The following is an 18,681-nucleotide window of genomic DNA, read 5'->3' on the forward strand; positions in this document are numbered from 1 at the left end:
ATTAGGGGCAAATGTATGGATTTTCTCTAGACTAGTAGAAAAAAGGTCAACTTTAGAGCTAAAGCTGCTCTCATGCGAAAATGATCATATGCTACAAACAGTGCAATTTGCATAATTGCATGAAGCAAAACGTGAGGCATGAGGCATCAGGCACTGTCAAAACAAATGAGTCGGGCATTTGATCTAATGTTTGAATCAAGGAGAATATAACATTCGGTAGTACCACAGTAACGTTCATGCACCTTTGTACCTATTGTTTGTATTTGGCACTTCGAAAAAAATTGTTGTACATACAGTTGGCCATAAATGTAGGGCTGCTCTCTGTTGTGCAGCAGCTTTCCCATTCATTCAACATGCAGTGAGTTGTTAAATTCAAGTCATTATGGGCACACATATATGGGCTGCAGCAAAGCTGTATGAGAAAATATTGATGAAAAGATCCAGAACTTGTGATATATAGTCCTTTGGTACAACCCTATTTTTGTGTGTGTGTGTGTGTTGGTTCTAGTACGGCAAGTACAGTAAAAGCTTGTTAAAGGGCCCCGCAGCATTTTTTGAACTTGGTACACAAAGCATACCAGATGAAATTCTATAATCTAGTGAATACCCAAGCCAAATGTTACTCACTCGCACCGAGCAGGGAATATACTACATCTCTGTAAAAATCACCCGTGCTTTCCTACAGCCTTCTTAATACCCCTGTCACACCGGGCGTTTTAATGAGAAGGAAGGGGGTTAACTGAGGGGCCCGATTTTTTTAGTAGTCATATCATAAGAAGCCAACAAACACTGACACCAAGGATAACATAGGGGAAATTGCTTGTGCTTAATAAATGAAATAAAGAAACGATAATTAATGGAAATTAAAGTGGATGAAAAAACAACTTGCTGCAGGTGGGAACTGAACCCACAACCTTCGCATTTTGCGTGCGATGCTCTAGCAATTGAGCTACCGCGGTGCCGTTTCACCATCCACTTTCTTGTGTATTTATGTGTCCTAGCAGAACCCTGGGAGTGTTAGCCAGCACCACCACTCACAGACCTTGGCGGCGGACGTAGAACGTCCTTTTTGCCACAGGCGCCACGAGAATGTGATCTTGTTGGGTGAAGGCAACTGGCCAATAAACCCACACATGCTACCTGAAGGCATCAATGTTGCCGGATTCGAGACTCTCGTTATGTAATAAACGAGAAGGGGGTTAACTGAGGGCCCGAGTTATAACCCCCTTTCTTCTGGTTTTCTTCTTCTTCTTTCTTCTGGCAATAATGGTTTTTGCAAAACCGGTACTGCGGAATGTACAGCGGCATCATAATCGTCAGCATCACCAACAGCGGCTGCACTAACACCATCGGTATCATCGACTAAGCAGCCGACTACGGTGCCTAGTAAGCCGACCAAAGCCAGAGCCAATGTAGCTCTTGCATTTCATGCATGCCTTCCTCATGGTGCATCTTGTTGCTGCTGCTTGTGTGTATTAGTGTTGGCTAGGCTGTCTGTCTGCGGTGCACTGTGTAAATTTAGAATCCTCGTGTGCTTGATGCCATGGCACTATCAAAGCCCAAGAAAAGGTATTTGCAGAAGTTCTTGTGATCTTATACTTCTGAATTTCCGTGCTTTTTGACATAAAGAAAAGGAGAACATTTTGCATATTGTACAACGTGTGGTTGCGGCATCAGCGTGTCTCGCGGTGTCAAAGGCGACTTGAAACTGCTTGTTTCCACAGCGAAGCATCAAAGCTATGTTTGCACTGCTGAGCAGCAACGCAACATAGTGAACTTTCTCCGGAACAAGTGCGACGACAGTGTTATACGTGTGGAGTGTCCTCGTCGGAACACAACCTACCGCTTAGTGTCAGCGACTACGTTGGGCCTCTTCTACGGAAAATATTTCCCAAATGCGATGAAACGAAGCGCTGTGGATGTGGACGGAATTCTGAAACGCAACTCTGAAGAATACGGAGGGGGGCCAACCTGAAATTTATTTCGCAGGCATCGCTCTCGAGTCTTCGTTTATTTATTCAGCTTTTTCCTCAGCTGCTGCCCTGAGATTCCACTGAATCTGCTGAAAACTCTTTAGCTGCTCTCGAAGCAGAGTTTGCCACACTACAGGCGCACAGTCTTTCAAAGGACATTCTCAATGAAGAAAGGTGGGACGTGCAGTGGTCTATGGTTGAAAAAATGAAAAACACTGATGGAAAAAGTGTTTCACCGAGTTGCTAAGGTGATGCTGGATTTACTCGTGATACCGCATAGCAACGCAGAGTGGGAGAGGATTTTTAGCACGGCGCGAAAACCTAGGACTGAGTTCCGCTCATCAATGTGCAACACAACCCTCCAACACCTGCTGCTAGTGAAGGGCCATCAGTCTGGACCGTGTTTTGAGCAAAGCTACTCTGACAAATTTTTTAAGTGAGCAAAGTCTGCTGCTGCAAGGTCCTGCAAAAGGACTCATCGAACAGGGCCTGAAAGTTTGAACGAAACCCCCCCGGTCCTCCCACTGGAAGTTGAAACAGTGAATGCCCCTTTTCATCTCGCCTGGTTGGCAGGTGTGGTTGTGGGTTCAGTGCCCCCCTGCGGCAAGTTGTTTTTTTCATCCACTTTAATTTCCATTAATTATTGTTTCTTTATTTCATTTATTAAGCACAAGTAATTTCCCCTATGTTGTCCTTGGTGTCAGTGTTTGTTGGCTTCTTATCATATGGATGTTTTAATGTCATTCGAATTGAATGGCATTCGTTGCAGTGGATGTCATTTGCCCGCAGAGGTGCTACATTAAAAAAATTAATGTCATTCGGTGGCGATATCAATAGCAATCATCCCAAAAAAACGTGGTGACTTAAGTAGAACAAGGTAGGTATAAAGTGCTTGCTGATGCCTGATTAACCAAAATGTGCAACCAGGCGCCCGAGTGTTTACAATATAGCCGACGAGCAGAGTGGCGGCAGCATTTGTGGCGGCCAGACGTTGCTGAGCTGGACAGTAACAACATTTTGCAACAGCCTGCTGTACAAATTTTGTCTCTTTAAAGTAACAAGTTCATTAAAACATGGAAAAATGATTAATTTTTTATGAGTACGGCTTTTAATTTGCAAACACTGTCCTGTTTTACGTTGTTTCTGGGGTTAAGACTACAAATTCACTCCGAGTGCGAAGCCGAATAAGTTTCTCGAACTCATTCGATTGTGAAAGTCATTCGGTGGTAATGGCATTAAATATCGCTGTGTAGTAGCCGAATAATGTAATTCGATGCTAATGCCATTTGATTCGAATGACATTAAAATGCTTAGTGTGACAGGGGTATAAGTTGCCGCCATATTCAGTGAGCTGACGTAATGCGCAGCTTCTGCCACTCTTGGGCCTGAGTCGCCTGTGCTGTCGCTTTCCATGTCATTCTCATCACTGTCATTAGGAGACGCTTCAGCAACAACAGAGGCAACGATGATGAAACGACAAACCTTGTAGCCGACATCTTTTCACGGTCGCAGCAGCTCTGCCGAGCAACTTCTTCGCATTGGAAATGCCACACACTGTAGTCAATGCTAGATCCCTGTCGCAGGCCAGCGCTGACTTCTTCATGCCACGTTCGATAGCACGAACAATGTCCAATTTTTCTTTTATGCTGAGTACCCAGTGTTTTTTATCGTAGCTTCGGCATGATGCGAGTCCTAGCTTGCACGACGCCACAACGCTCTCAGGCACGACGCTGAAATGATGTTGATGTTGATGTGGCTTCACACGAAAAAACACAGGTCGCTTGGAGGCCGTTGTTCTGATCTCTGAGGCTTGTTGTTCTGCCGGGCCACCCAATGGGGACACACCGCCGGGATTGCGCGACGAAAAGTGGAAATACTATGTGGTAACTTATACGTATTCAATAACCTGGTATGGTTTATGCGGATACAAAACGCATTATGTTCAATGACCACTGAGTTGGGGTACTACTTTTTAAAACGAAACGACTGTTTAAGTGGGTACGGTTTAACAAGGTTTTACTGTATTGTGGTTTTGGCATGCAACACCCCAGAATTTCGTTTAATTTTTCATTGCATTGAAAAGCACATTTAACAATTCAACTTTGGCTTTCTGGTCTTCGGTGATAAGCCATCTGCTCAAATTGCACCCCTTGACCTCACTGCAAGATTGTGCCATCACTAGATTTTTGTTGACTGCCATGCTTAGATTGCATTTGCATGCTTTGGTGCTTGTTTCTGCTTTGTCTGCATTGTCTGAATGCAGGCTGAGGTTTTATTGTTGGTTATTGTGTTGATGTTTTACGATTCACAGCTCAAATGCTACATTCCTTTTATGTAATTACTATATGACATTAGTGCACTTCTACAGCTGTGGTGCTCAAGATAAGCGCAAAATTACGACATGCTTGTGCATTCGTTTTCTCTAAAGGCACTGACAACAATATGACATTCTACATAGAGTGCCACGACACGTCAAGCTCTGGCAACCATGCTCAGAATACATTGGGCGACCAGTGTCCATGTAGCCGTTGTGCAAATTGAGTGCTCAACCGAAACACCATAATGTACTACCTGCACAATATCTTAATTAGTGCTCATCGTACAAGTAGTTTTGCAAACAGGGAAAAACAGATTTGCTTTTCTTTATCACTAAGTCTGAGATTTTCTACGACACCACGTTTTTCTATGCTTTTCAGACATTTGCAGCATTAAGTATCACCACTTCTGAGCAGAACTTTTTGTGCTGTATGTAAGATCAGTGCCTTCTTCTTGTGATTCTTCAGTGAATGTGGACTATCTGCCTCTCCTAATCTATTGCAGACAGCATTTCGTGTTGGCATTAGTACCAAGCTGGATGAACGGGTCTTTGCTATGGAGCAGATGAAAATGATGCCTCTGTCGTACCTGATGACTTACATCTATCCAGCATTGTATCCTCTACATATGCTTGATGACCAGGTGAGTCATGGTGCATGGGGCCTATCACCAATCTATTTCTGAAAGTTTTGCAGGCCTGTAAGGGTTGCTTGTTCTTATCCCCGTAGGGTTGGTGTGTACTAAAGCTTCAGAAATCAGTTGTGATGCAAAGTTGAGTAAAAATGGCAGGTCATATCACTCACTAATGCATGTATGGTAAGCTTCCATTAGTTGACTGTGGCTAATTCAGTTTTTTTTGTTAATTAAATCCCAACCAATGTCCACACATTTTCATGAGTCACATTTGTTATGTCGATCGTGAAACTGGTTTTTGTTGGATAATTAGAACTTGACTGGTCAGCAGACACTTGCCTGACCTCGTGGTGAGCCGAATGGTGGCAGCAGCTGTCTTGACAGCACTTTTGGGACAGTGACCTGTCGTGGTTGCTTAGTGGCTAGGATGTTGTGCTGTTAAGCATGAGGTCGGGGGATCAAATCCTGGCCACGGCGGCCACGTTTCGATGGGGGCGAATACAGAAACACTGGTGTACCGTGCATTGAGTGCTCGTTAAAGAACCCCAGGGGGTAAGAACTAATTTGGAGCCCCCCACTACTGTGTGCCTCATAATCAGATCGTGGTTTTGGCATGTAAAACCTTTGAATTCAATTTCTTGTTGTTGGGATAGTGAGTGCATCAAAGATGTGCCCTACAGCAGGAAACGCCAATTACTTGCCTGTGTTCAGCAGATTTCGAAACGGAAATGGCAGCTGACAATGAATGAATGCTGTATAAAGCAGTAAGGAAAGAGTAAAGTGTGGCAGGAGGTGTGGAGTAATGCAAGACTTGTACTTTCCTGCCATGGTAAGAAAGATTTGCTGGAATTGCCCCTTAAACTACTCCAGCATTAAGAAATGTTGTAGGGAAATGGGCATCCTATGGCCAGTGGCGTAGCTAGGTCGTCTGGCACCCGGGGCCCTTAACTCTCCTGTCACACCCCCGCCCCCCCCCCCCCCCCCCCCCCCTGGGTGTAGTCGAGGAAGGCGGGGATATCGACAATTTTCGGGTGTCTTCAGACGTATATGACACCCCCCCTCCCCCCTACTGGCCCCGTGCACCCGGGGCCCACGGCCCCCCGGCCCCCCCTGTTGCTACGCCACTGCCTATGGCACATTCATTTTTTGCACTTACTTGGGACCAGTGGATTGTACCACTGGTGGAACAAGAGAACCTGTTCCTGCTTTGTGCGCACTTTACTCCCTGCTGACCGATGCTTCTTTCGAGCAACCAATGGAAATTTATATGTAATAGGTGCGTTCAAGCCTTGTTGCTTGTAAAGGTGGCTCGGGTACCATGTATCATTTTGCCGGGGCAGTGGCTGCCCTTGTACGCATAGGCAGTGTGAATTTAATCAGGCATGGAAGCAAATAATAAATGTGCATTTCTATAAAGTTTTTTTCTGACATGAAGTTATGTGAGTAATTGGTTCATTTGGCCCTTGCGCCAGAAAACACCACATTCATTATCATCATCAAATTATAGAAAAATCCAAAAGAGGTTTTCAACATGCCAAGCCTTGTTAGATATGGAGCTGTTTCCTGCGATTACTTCCCCAGACCACATCGGATTGCAGCACAGCTAATTGAGGAATGCAGAAGCAGGAAAGCGCATTCCAGAGAAGCGGCCGAGCAAACAAGTTTAAGGCAACAAGTTCACGTGCCAACAAGTTCGTGCGTCGCCGGGATTAGAAGGGGGCCTCGTACAATGGAGCTCAATCGTCCCCCTTTGGCTTTGAAGAAGGCATCTGCTACCGCTGCGAAGCCGAGCCACCGGGTGCAGGTGGGCCCTTGTGCAATGAAGCAGGAGCGCCCCCCGTCCTTCTCCAGCCTAGAAGAAGTGGATTGCCAGTCTGCGAGGCAAGACCGCAGAGAGCCGCCAGGTGCGACACCGCGACACGGGCGCCTACCATTGGCTGAAAGTGGCGTCATCGGAGCGGACTCTCCCATTGGTGAAACATGACGTGACTTACAGTGCTCGAAGGGTTTATAAGAAGCCTTCCAGAGAGACCTGGGCATTCTGGGACATACCCTGATTCCCTGATTCACCTCTCTCGAACTTCTTGCCGCGGGCCGCAGCGTCCGAGTTGCTGCCGGCCCGTAATGACTGTACGACTGGTACTTGACGTCTCACCTCCCTGTACATAACGTAGAATAAATCCCTCCCAAGTTTGGGTTTTTCATCCCGAAGTCCGTCCCCCAACCCCTACAGCCTTAGCCACAAAAAACAACCTTTTAATTCTGTGTGGTCTACAGCTTAAATGCCTCATCACAGTGTACCTATCCTGATCACATTTCTTTACTGGATTAGGTGAGAACTGTCACAAAACATTTTCAAGCAGTTAACATTGATGAGTTCATAAGATTGGGATCAGTTAACTTGAGGAGTTCAAGTCTGGAGAGACAGCTCGAAAGTAATGTGATTGATTAGCATTCTCTTCTGAAAGGGCAGGTTCTGTTAGGTCTGTCATGTGATATATTACCTATACAGCATTTTAAGTTCACCAATCTTGGCAGCTCCATATAAACAGGATTTTGTTGTTATGAATTAAGCTTTCTGGCATGTTATCGTGTTAAGAAAAGCCATTAAAGGTGGTCTCCAAATGACTGGTAAGCATGTCAAAAAGTATATGATGGCTAAAGGAGAGGCACAGGTGTAATCTTTAAAACAGTGCACATTTCTATTTGTACTGAAATCGAAGCAGACTTGCAAGTTTTCTGAAAATTGCTTGTGAGAAATGCGGTTGGCTATCATTTATAAATTATAAATGGAACATGACATGAGAATTAATAATTTGACTAAACACTTGCCATTAGTGTCGTTTTAAAAAGTATGGTCGGACCACTTTAAACAACCAGGATTACTGGCCATGTATTTGTTTCCTGCAGGACGCCTTGGAGCTGGATGATGGAACACTGGTGTGCCAGCCACCACGACTGCAGCTGTCCTTTGAAAATATTGACAGGCATGGTTGCTATGCGTTGGATACAGTCGACCGCCTCTACCTATATGTGGGCCGGGCACTCAGCGACCGATTCTGCACGAATGTGCTGGGTGTGCCAAACTTTGCCGCCATTCCCGAGGACATGGTATGCACATCCGTTGTCCTGAATATACTATGCATAAGCCAGTAGCTTTCATAGTGACAGGGCTGTGATAAGGGCCACTATTGCCTTGTAGTTAAGTGGTTAAATCTTAAATAGTGAGTGAGTCCTTGCGGCCTCTGTAACATTGTCATGAATCTCATTAGGAAAAGTGGATTTCATAATACTAGCATTCTGGCAGTTCATTCCATTCTTCAAAAGTATTGTGTAGCTAGTGCCTGTTGGTTTCACCAGTTTCTGTGAAATTTCTGCCGACCGTTTATTTGGACCTCACGGGGACTGTAGAAATGTCCAAATAAACGGGTGTCCAAAAAAGCAGATTAAGAGAAAAAAAAATGAAATACTTTATTTCCACGCACTTATTCGAGCTCTGCAGTAGGCTTGAAGAAATCGTGAGTGCGCCATTGTACGCTGTTCCGTTTACGCGCAATCAGATAAGCCTGAATCTCGGAGGCTCGTACGGTCACTATAGGCGGCTGAAAGCACAGTCACTGCTTGTGCACGCTCCGCATGCAACGGCAGTGTAGCACATGGTGCGTCATCTTCCGACTCGGAGTCATCGTCCGGCGGTGCAGCAGAAACCTGACGAATGATCTCGCCATCGTCGAGTTCTGCGCATGTCAGTACAGCAGTGTCAGTACCTGTAAAACTGTCAAATGAGACGGTGTCCGGAATCGCAATGCAACCACTGCACAGGTCTCGGCAGAACATTTTCCGCATTAGTAGGAAGCACATCGGAAGGCGACAAATCTTAGGCCTCGTGGCACCCGCTTGCCGGCATTCCACAGCGCAGTCTGCGCGGGCACTGTCGGCGCTATTAGACACTTGACGCGATGTTTCCGTACGCCGCGTTGGATCACCGAAACCTTGACACAGCAAACAAAGCAAACACCACCGTGGCGACACCAGTCGCACAAACGAAAAACGTGGCCTGCTCGCAACGTTGTGCGTGAAAGAAACAAATCAGCTGCTAGATTGTCTTGACATGGCTTACTAAGCTGAAACAGGAACCGCTGTACGGCAACTCTATTGAACCAGGCAGAAACGATGATGATGAGCGGGGATTTCCAGTAGCGTCACTTCGTGGGGCAGCAAGTAGGCTCCGTTCAAAACAAAAATGGCATTCGGCAAGTCGAACTATGCGCCGGTCAGAGTCCGTGCATGATGCCCTCGATCAAGTTGGCTCAAGGAGTGTCCGAAAAATCAGACGAGAGGTTGCAAGGTGTCCGAACTTTCGGCAGTTGTTATACATTATGGTCTATGGGGAGAATGGCGGTGCCGCGAAGCTGACCGAATAATCGGGCATGTCCGAATTTTTGGAGTCCGGAAAATCGGTCGGCGACTGTATATCTGCTGTTACCCTACCATCAAAGTGAATTTAGTCATTTTCATTTGCACCTGTGTAGCTCTTTTAATCTGTTAATTTTTTTACAACAGTGTGTTTGTGTGCAAATTGTATAAGTTATTAGGGAATACCTTATGTCTGTGCTGGTTTTCTGTGGTCAGTTCGGGACGCGATAATAGGATTTATGCACAATTACGAGCTTATTTGGAGAAGTGCATTCAAGAACTCAATGATACAACAGCAGTGCCAATTTTGCAAAGAGCAGTTCTTTGCGTCATCTTGCTTGAAAAGTGCATTTTAGTGCACAATTTTGACGAGCTTGCTTCAAAGGGAGCTTAAAAGTGAATGTTTAGTTCCTATAAAGTTGTCTCGCTAGTAAAACTGAAATCAAAACCTAAAGCATACATCATCATCATCATCATCATCATCATCATCATCCTGGAAGTCAGTGGAGTAGCTATCGCAACAGAAGAGCCATGGATATAACCAATGCGGTTGGTCCTCCATTCACTGTTTTCGCATTTTTGTTGCATTTCTCTCTGGGGAACACTGTGCCAGTGTACTACCAATGTGTGGTTTTGTTTTTTTGTGCTGTTTGTGGCTACAGTTCAGTACTCTTGTCACCAGTGTGGCACTGAGCAGCTCCATCAAGGACGATGTCGGATGAAAAACAAGGCTCAGATTAGGTCCAATCGGTTATTGCTTAGGATAGTTGTTGATGGTGCCACGTTTAAAACACCGTATTTACTCTAATCCAGGCCAGCCCTGATTCTAAGCTGACCCCCAAATCTCCAAAATGAAAAGAAAAAAGAAAACTTACCTCGAGTGTAGGCTGAACAAAAGCGTGAGGACAGCGTTCACAAAATGAAAACACTATTTAGTCAATATGAACATGCCAAGCTCAGCTATGTCATCACCACTGCTAGCTTCATTGCTACCCTCTTTATCGCTGTCATCTCCTTGCTGCGGAACATGCAAAAAGCGTCTCCCGTTGCCTCCTTCAACGATGGACGTTTTTCTCATCGATGCTGAAGTCCTACCCGACTTGAACATTTGACGATGCCTCTGCAGCTAGCACAATGTTTTGTTTGAAAGTGGCGCCATAGTGGTATCACCTGTTTAGTGCCATTACGATAATGCCACACCACACGCCGATACGACACAAGTCAAAATGGCTACGTCACTCATGTACTTCATTTGGCTACTGGCGCGGCTAGTAGTGGCTCTGATACTGACTTTTCTAGATGGCACTAGCTATGCAGCATATTTATCATTTTGAATTGAAAACTTCCACGTTATTTAAAGTTCTCGAATCTAAGCCGATCCTCGAGTTCGGTGTATGATTATTTGAAAAAAAAAAAAAAACTATTGGCCTAGATATTAATAAATATGGTACGTTGTAATATGTGTACTCAACTGCTGGAAGATAACTTGCTTATTATTAGGGACCTTCCTTGCAACTCTACACTATCGGAAGAGCAGATTTCATGGTTATAATAAAAACAGATTTCACATGTTCCATGGCACATTTTTGCAGGTGAGATTGCACACGTTAGAAGCAAAACCTGTGGGCATCTTCACCGTAACTACACTTTGGTTGCACCCATTTTGGGGCACAATCTTAATGACATGCCCTAGTTCCGCAAACTGCTTTGTTCTTCTTTTTTCTTGCTCTCTTGAAGTGCACCCAGCACCCAGTGCCTGTTGCAAGTCAGAATGTTAAAAGCAGCTTTATACAGTGATATATGTGCAGGGAAAGTCATTCTATAAAAATTTAATGAAACTAGTTGGTAATTCTTACACCGAATGCCTCGTCGATGGGCATAGCACCAGTGCTGCTGTATTTTGCTGAATATTTCAGTTAAAAGTGAGACCATATCTGGTATACAGATGTACATTGGATGCTGCACAAAAAATGCTTGCTGGTGCTCGAAATTAGCTTTCTGCCTGGATAAATATTTGTGCCAAAAGGTCAGATGGCTGTTTCATTATGGAGAACTGCAAGAAGTGAATGTAATGCAGAAACTTAGTGGGGGAAAAAAATTTGAAAAATTGTGGCTTAATAAAATGCAAAGAAAACCACAAGTTTGCAGGAAAACAAAGAAGAAAACTTACTACGTACAGTCAAATCTCGATATAACGAATCACACAGCACTGCTGAAAATCATTCGTTTTTCTGAAGGGTCGTTATAGCGAAAGCCCCAAAATTAACCATTCCGCGCATCAACCCATCAGTTCGTAAGTTGTCACCATTTTAGCTATCCACGAAAACGTTGCCGTTGGCACTTGGCTCGTGCTGTTGCTATTTTCCATAGATTCCACCTGCATGCACCACCGAAGCACCGTATAATAAGAGTGATGTGCATAAAGGAGACACTGATGCTGAGAAAACTATTGACAAAAGGGAAGCTCCGTGTTGCTTCCGACGTGCAGTGTTTCTTGTTTGTTTGTTTTCACATTCCTTGCCGTGGACACTGCAACTGTCTCACTCGAGGCGTACACCTGAACTATTCCAAAGCACAAGTGCCTGTAAACGACACTGTCTGGAAATTGCAAAGTGCGACCGTGTGGCATTCTCGCAAGTACGGAGGTTGCATTTCTTCGCGCGCGTAACTAGTATGGCCGCAGAAAGAAGCACGAAAGAAAGAGGCGTGCATAGAAAGAAGGCCAAAAGAAGGAAGAGACACACCTCTGTTGCTAGGCGACACTTGCCTGGGCGGAGCATGCTGCGTCTCGCAAAACCTGATGCATCGTTGCCTCTGGAATAGATAAGAAAAAATTCTCTCACATTTTTTTTTATGCAACACTGCCTCGGGTTTTCCAAACCCGGGTGACACTGCGTCCACTTCCCTGCGCTTTGTCGTCTGCTAGCCTTCTGTTTCGGCTGCCGTGAAATATTCACGGAAATATAAGAATCCCCGGATTTCGGAATATTAATTTGTAGTACTGAGGCATTGTCAATGTAACACGGAAACTGAATAACTGTTGTTATTCTGAAAAGTTCAATATTCTGAAGTTCGTAGTACCAAAATATTTTAATATTGGAACCATAAGAAGTCAGCTGGGGATTTCTGAAAAGTTCATTAATGTGGTGTTTGTAGTAACAAGATTTCACTGTGCTAGGAAATTTTCAGCTTAACCAATAATTTGATGACAGCTGTGGCTTGGTTGGATTATTTAATCATTCCTGTAATGCATTAGTTTTCCTTTAAAGGTACCCTAAACCACTTGCAGTGCAAGAATTTTATGCAATGAGTGCAGGGAACTCTTCATTTAACATTATCCCACAAATATATTTAATCAAGGTCATTGTGAAGTTTCCTGTATTGGATTGCTTGAATGTTTTCTGCCACACACTCCCCTCATTGTGTACACTTGCATACTGTTGCTGCCAATGAAGCTGATGGAAGAGGTGAGGTGCCAGTCGGAGTCCATGTTAGAGTGCTTGGACAATATGGGGGGAGGTGGAATTGTTTATTATCGTAATGTATATGAGAGATATTTGGTATGTACACTTGTTACTCTATTACGAGAAAGAATTGCATAAGTGCAAAAAACGAAAGAATGAGAAGGAGTCTTCCATCATCTTTGATCTTTAGTTGCTTGCCGATTCCCTCTTAACAACCGATCACAATGGATTCTTATGCAGTTAGTATTGCCTTATGTCATTTTGAATATTTTTCGTGCAAAATAAATATCTGAAGCTATGGAGTGATTAAACTCGCAAACCCACAACATGCAAAACAGCTTCAATGAATAAAAAAAGGAAAGCAAAGTTGAGTGTCATGCCTCCAATCAATCATGTTGCTTGCTTCACAGATAAAGCTGTCATGCTAGCCTCAGGCAGAGAAAAGTTGCAATTGCTCCTGTGGCATTGATTGCTGTTTTTATATAAACTGTCTGTTACGAGAAGAAAAATAACAAATCGATGCGAGCTATTGACGTTTAATTTACTGCTACCCTGTGATGGTAAACTAATTGCCATGAATAATACTGGGATATTGCATAAATAAATCTCCTATAACCTCAGAGGCAATGCTCGATTCCTCATGCAATAAGGGGAAGTATTACTGGTGCTGAAAAAAGTGTACTTTTGTAGTTTCGTGGACTCCCCGTTATAGCAGCCCTGCCATATTTCGTGTGTGCTCTGATCACCGCACCTGTTCATTGAGAATGTTGAAAGCTATTTAGATGCTTTCTAAAGGCCATCTGCAGTGAAATTTAGCTTAAGAAAATCTTGTTCTTAATAGTGTAGACTCAGGAGAGGCAGAATGCAAAATTTTAAGGTAACAAAGCTTTCAATAGGCGACACTTTGCGATCTCAGAACCTAAAAAAGAGAGTGCTGCCATTACCATCCACCAGAAGTGATGCACAACCCAGAAGATTTTGGACTTGGGAAGACGCGTCTACTTGTTGCTTCACATAGAGTGTGTGCATCGTTGTGTGTCTTCTATGGTTTTTTACTTATTAGGGTGTTCAAATTGCTTCAAAGCTTCCAAATTCAAAGCTTCCAAATTGAATCAAGTTCAAATATTGTTAAAGAGAAATTACTTTTGCATATCAAGTTGAATACCGAATATTTTCTCATTTCTGAATGAAGTGTATTACCGTATTTACTCGAATCTAACGCTTACCTTTTTTCCGATAAAACAGGTCCGAAAATTGCATGCGCATTGGAATCGAGTACGACCCTAAACCTGCGTTACCATATCACCGTCAGGATTAGAAAAATGACCGCCTCGTACGCGCTTCTAGCCTAGCTGCCGTAGCTTCCTCGATGTGCATAGCTCCATGTTGTACGTGTAACCAGGTGTTGGTGTAACCTAGTTTACCGCCTATCTTCCCATTTTCGGCGTTTATTCAGCCAGCATGGAAGCGCCAACTATAAAAACGCGCCAAGTCCACCATGATGCCGTGTTTAAAAGGAAAGTTGTCATGTGCGCGTAGACGGACGAAAATCGGGCCGCATCACGAGCGTTCGGAGTTCCTGAAATTTACGTGCAGGGCTGGCGCAAACAGAAGAATATTTTCGCCAGCAAAGCAACGAGGAAGGGTTTCAGTGGACCGAAGCAGGGCCGCTTTGCCGAAATAGAAGAGCTGCTCATAGAATATGCGAATCAAGGACAAGCTGGCTGCATGCAACACCGACCTTGTTGCGATACCCAGCGGCATAGCATCGCAGCTCCAGCCGCTCGATGTTAGTTTGAACAAGCCAGTGAAAGGTAGAATTTGGGCGCAGGAACACCGAATGGCTTGTCAGTGGCTGCCACGAAGTCACGCCCGCCAATAAAATGAAGTGTGCTTCGCTGCAGGACTTTGCTTGATGGGTGAAAGATGCATGATGCACAACCCCGTCTGCCATGGTCAACAAGGCCTTTAGTGCAGGATTTCGAATACCATGGACGGCACTGAGGATAAAATGCTTTGGTCTGTTGTTAGCGACAAAGAGTTGTCTGATAGTGACGATGAGTGATATCTATTGCCCCACGCGACTCATACTGGCGCAGTGAAAATCTTGGCGGCAAGGTACACCGCTTCCATGTGTGTTTTTATTCATTTCAACTTTAGTGTATTGGGAATGAATCTGTTTTTTTCCAAATGAGAGATAATAGTATTTCTATATGAAAGCACGAGGTGCGCGGTATTGTACTATTTTTTTTTTTTTTTTGGTCATGGAAAACGGGTGTGCGTTACAATCAAGGTTTTCATTTTTTGGGGGGGGGGGGGGTCATGGAAAATACGCGCATTACAATTGAGGGCGCATTACAATCGAGTAAATATGGTATATAAGGATTGTGTGGAATTATGTAAAGATTACATGAGTCTGTATGATTTTTAAAGAACGCTTATTTGCATTATTTTATATGTGTATGTAATGCCATTCACAACGGTGCATCCGGTCAACCGGGAGAGCTTGTAAATCAAATACTTTCAGTTATCTGGTGTACAGTTACGCAACATGCAACCATCACGTCACCGGATACACATAGTAACCTGTGTTTGTTAACAATTTTCTGCCTACGCCTATTACCACAGGGTGTCTACCAACCGGGAAAACTGGGAAAACTCGGGGAATTTGTGCTTCTATCAAGGAAAATTAGCTGTAATTTTATTGAAAGGGAACAAAAGTCGTGGTAATGCTAGCTCGAGCAACAGAGAGGAATCGTAATGATTGTTCTTCGATGCCACGTCGGCTGGAGGAGTTGCCAGAGTACGATCAATGACAGACTTTCCGGACGCCAGATAATTTGGACGGCTTCGCGGCACAACTGTGTACCCCATAGGATCAATGCATAAGAACGTCTAAAATTTCGGACACAAGAACTCTTTGCCATCCGATTTTCCAGACTTTTTGCCATGGCCGCAGGTCTGAAATGGCATTAATCAAAACTACCACCGCCGTCATTTTGATAACCTTCCCACCTCGACCCGGCACACTCGCACGCAGATCCGCCTGCAACCATAGCCTCCACCGCAGCAATGCTAGGCCTAGCTGCTTCGAGGTTAGGTATTAAGCTTCTTGCCGTTCTGTGCCATGTTTTTCATTGAAAGAATTCGTCGCTGTCAGCAATGGCACCGATACTGCCTTTGTGGTCATTGCGATCAGCTTCGAAGTTCGGAAAGCACGGCGCGTTGCATAATGCTGGTTTCCGAAAGCCAGCTTCGCCTCATTACAGTAATGTTACGCTGTGAAGCATAACAAGTGTGGGAAAGGGAAACTCACAGGACACGGTATGTATTCCTTAATTATACACGCAAGCACCCGCCATCTCCCGTCACAGTACAAGTACCGATATTCCTAATAAGTGTACTGGCAGGCCTTCAGAGCTTTTGCGGACGTGCCTGTGGCGATTTCAACCCTTAAGGGGTGTAAAAGACATGCATTCATTTTTTCGGACGTTTTCGCAGCCCCTAGGGAGTCCGAAAAATTGGACGCTGACTGTTGTCCAAGAGGATGCTTCAAATAGTCCAGGTGGCGAATTCACAGCCGAAGGAGAACAAGAAGACAAAGGACTTATGCATTCAGAAATAAACAGGAAAGGAAGCATGCCGCCACTTTTTTGAAGGAGCTTGCACTCTAAAAACAAAGTGTTGGCTGATGCCGAGATGCAAGTGTCCCTCACCCAAGCAGAAAAACTCTTTAATATTGTGAAACGCAACACTGAGGCGTTGTGTGCAGGCTGAGAGTATGTCGGGACAGTTGAGGTTGACTTACCAGCTGTTGCGAGATAATCTCACTTGTGTTAAAGTTTGGGCCTCATAACAATTAGCTTGCTATCAGTTGATAGAAATAGCTCATATTCGAAAATGTTCTGCATGCATCTCTTTCATATTCATATTTGAGAATGTTCGACTCGATTTGCAATGGGTTTTACTATTTCTTTCCAAGATATTTTATTCGTTGTGCATTTTACTAACCCCTCCCTTCTGTTTTCTTTTTGAATAAAATAAACACTACCCCTTACTATTCAAACTGGATTAAGGTGCTTTTTATTTTTAACATGCTTACTAGAGAGTGACACCATTGGGCGACATGATGTACGGAGCCCGTCTTGACATAAAACAAAGTTCTGTGTTACTCGGGAATATTGCAAATTGACTCGGGGAGAACCTGGAAAAATCGGGAAATTTGGAAATGTCAACTTGGTAGACACCCTGTACCATCAACAGCCCATTATCAATGGTTGCAAATTCATATTTTACCGCTTTCCGAGCACTTTCGGACAGCTCGTGCTATCTAATGGGTTATAGAGAAACTATTTCTTCAGTTTCGCTTTTGTTTTACCTTTTTCATCTGTGTGGTGTTTTTTAAAGCCTCTGGTGTCTGGGCACAGTTGGGTTGACGAGCGCTCGTAGTTCCCAAGGTAGTGTTGACATTGTGCACCACTCCTCCACAGAAATGTCACTTTTCTACTGATTCTGATTTATCTGCACATGAGTTTTTGGTTGGTGGCAGCAGCACTGACACAGAAGACAGCTTCAGTTTGTCAGATTTCAGCACTGAGTTTAACTTTCTTCTCTAACCTGTTTCATTCCTGCTGTGTGCCGACGTAAAGATATCCTGCATGTTCTAAAGTTCGCAGTTCTTATTAACGAGGTGTCAACATTCTTGGGGTGGCATCACCTACTGGTGGCCACGCAGAGTTGTGTTTTGGATTTGAAGACTGCCAGGAGTCAACCTTAGCATCTTGCTAGGGCTAGTCACTAGGGCTAATGCTTTCTTGTATATCTCATAAAATGCTTTACGTAGAAAGCTGGTCCTTTGTGTTGAAAAAGTTTTAGAAGATTTTTTACATTATTTTTGTACAAAGCAACATGTTTTCATGTAGCATTTTCTTTTCTGGTACAATATATTTGGGTAGATATTTATTTTTTTCATATTGTTACGGTTAATGTTAAACTGGCTTTATTCAAGGGACGAGATTGATGGTAAAGTCAAGATGGCGTCCTGAGGCTGCACCAGCTCACGTCCTCTTCCTCTTCTCCTCGCCTGGCTCATGCCGTAGCAATCGCCGGTTGCCAGACGAAGCCGGCTGGGCAAGTCCAAATCACTCGGAAAGCGTAGGGTGAAACCGCTTAAAACGGGCAACATGTACTAACTGGGTCCGGCTAGACCGACGACCAGCGGACGTCAAGCGTGCCACCACGTACGTCAAGTCACTCAAGTGATCTACAATGACGAATGGGCCCGTGTACTGGGGTAAAAACTTTTCGCATAAGCCACGTTTACGTTGCGGAGTCCACAACCACTCAAAGTCTCCTTTGGCATACGAGACATACTGGTGTCGGCTGTCATAGCGCTCTTTTGATCGGTGTTGCGATGCCACAGTACGAAGACGAGCGATGTGCCTGGCTTCTTCGGCAACACAAAGCGTCTTGGCAACAGAGTAGTCTCTGTGAAAGTCAAACGGTAGTATAGTGTCAATGCAGCTCAGCGGTGAACGTGCGTAAAGGAGATAAAAAGGACTGTAATCGGTCGTCTCATGCTTTGCAGTATTATAAGCATAGGTGATGAAGGGGAGTACGTCATCCCAGTCCTTGTGATCGGAAGATACGTACATGGCCAGCATGTTAGTTAGAGTTCTGTTCGTACATTCTACAAGCCCATTTGTCTGAGGGTGATAAGGCGTTGAATGACGGAACTGCAAACTGCAGAGACGAAGCAGTTCTTCTACGGCGTCCGCAACGAACTGACGACCGCGATCGCTAATGATGACACGGGGGGGACCATGTCGAAGAATAATGAATCGAAGCAAAAACGTTGCAACGGACGCAGCTGTTGAAGA

General features: G+C 44.4%; 1 protein-coding gene across 3 annotated transcripts in view; it reads left to right on the forward strand.

Moving 5' to 3' along the window:
- Positions 1-18,681, forward strand: part of Sec24AB (Protein transport protein Sec24AB) — a 140,120-nt gene that overhangs the window by 111,458 nt on the left and 9,981 nt on the right. For all 3 annotated transcript variants that reach the window (XM_065432844.2, XM_065432846.2, XM_065432845.1), the window contains 2 exons: positions 4,794-4,931; positions 7,833-8,033. In XM_065432844.2, coding sequence (XP_065288916.1) covers positions 4,794-4,931; positions 7,833-8,033 — 339 coding nt within the window. The remainder of the gene's footprint in view (positions 1-4,793; positions 4,932-7,832; positions 8,034-18,681) is intronic.

The sequence above is a fragment of the Dermacentor albipictus genome, chromosome 1 (assembly GCF_038994185.2).
Source record: "Dermacentor albipictus isolate Rhodes 1998 colony chromosome 1, USDA_Dalb.pri_finalv2, whole genome shotgun sequence".
Classification (NCBI taxonomy): Eukaryota; Metazoa; Arthropoda; class Arachnida; order Ixodida; family Ixodidae; genus Dermacentor; species Dermacentor albipictus.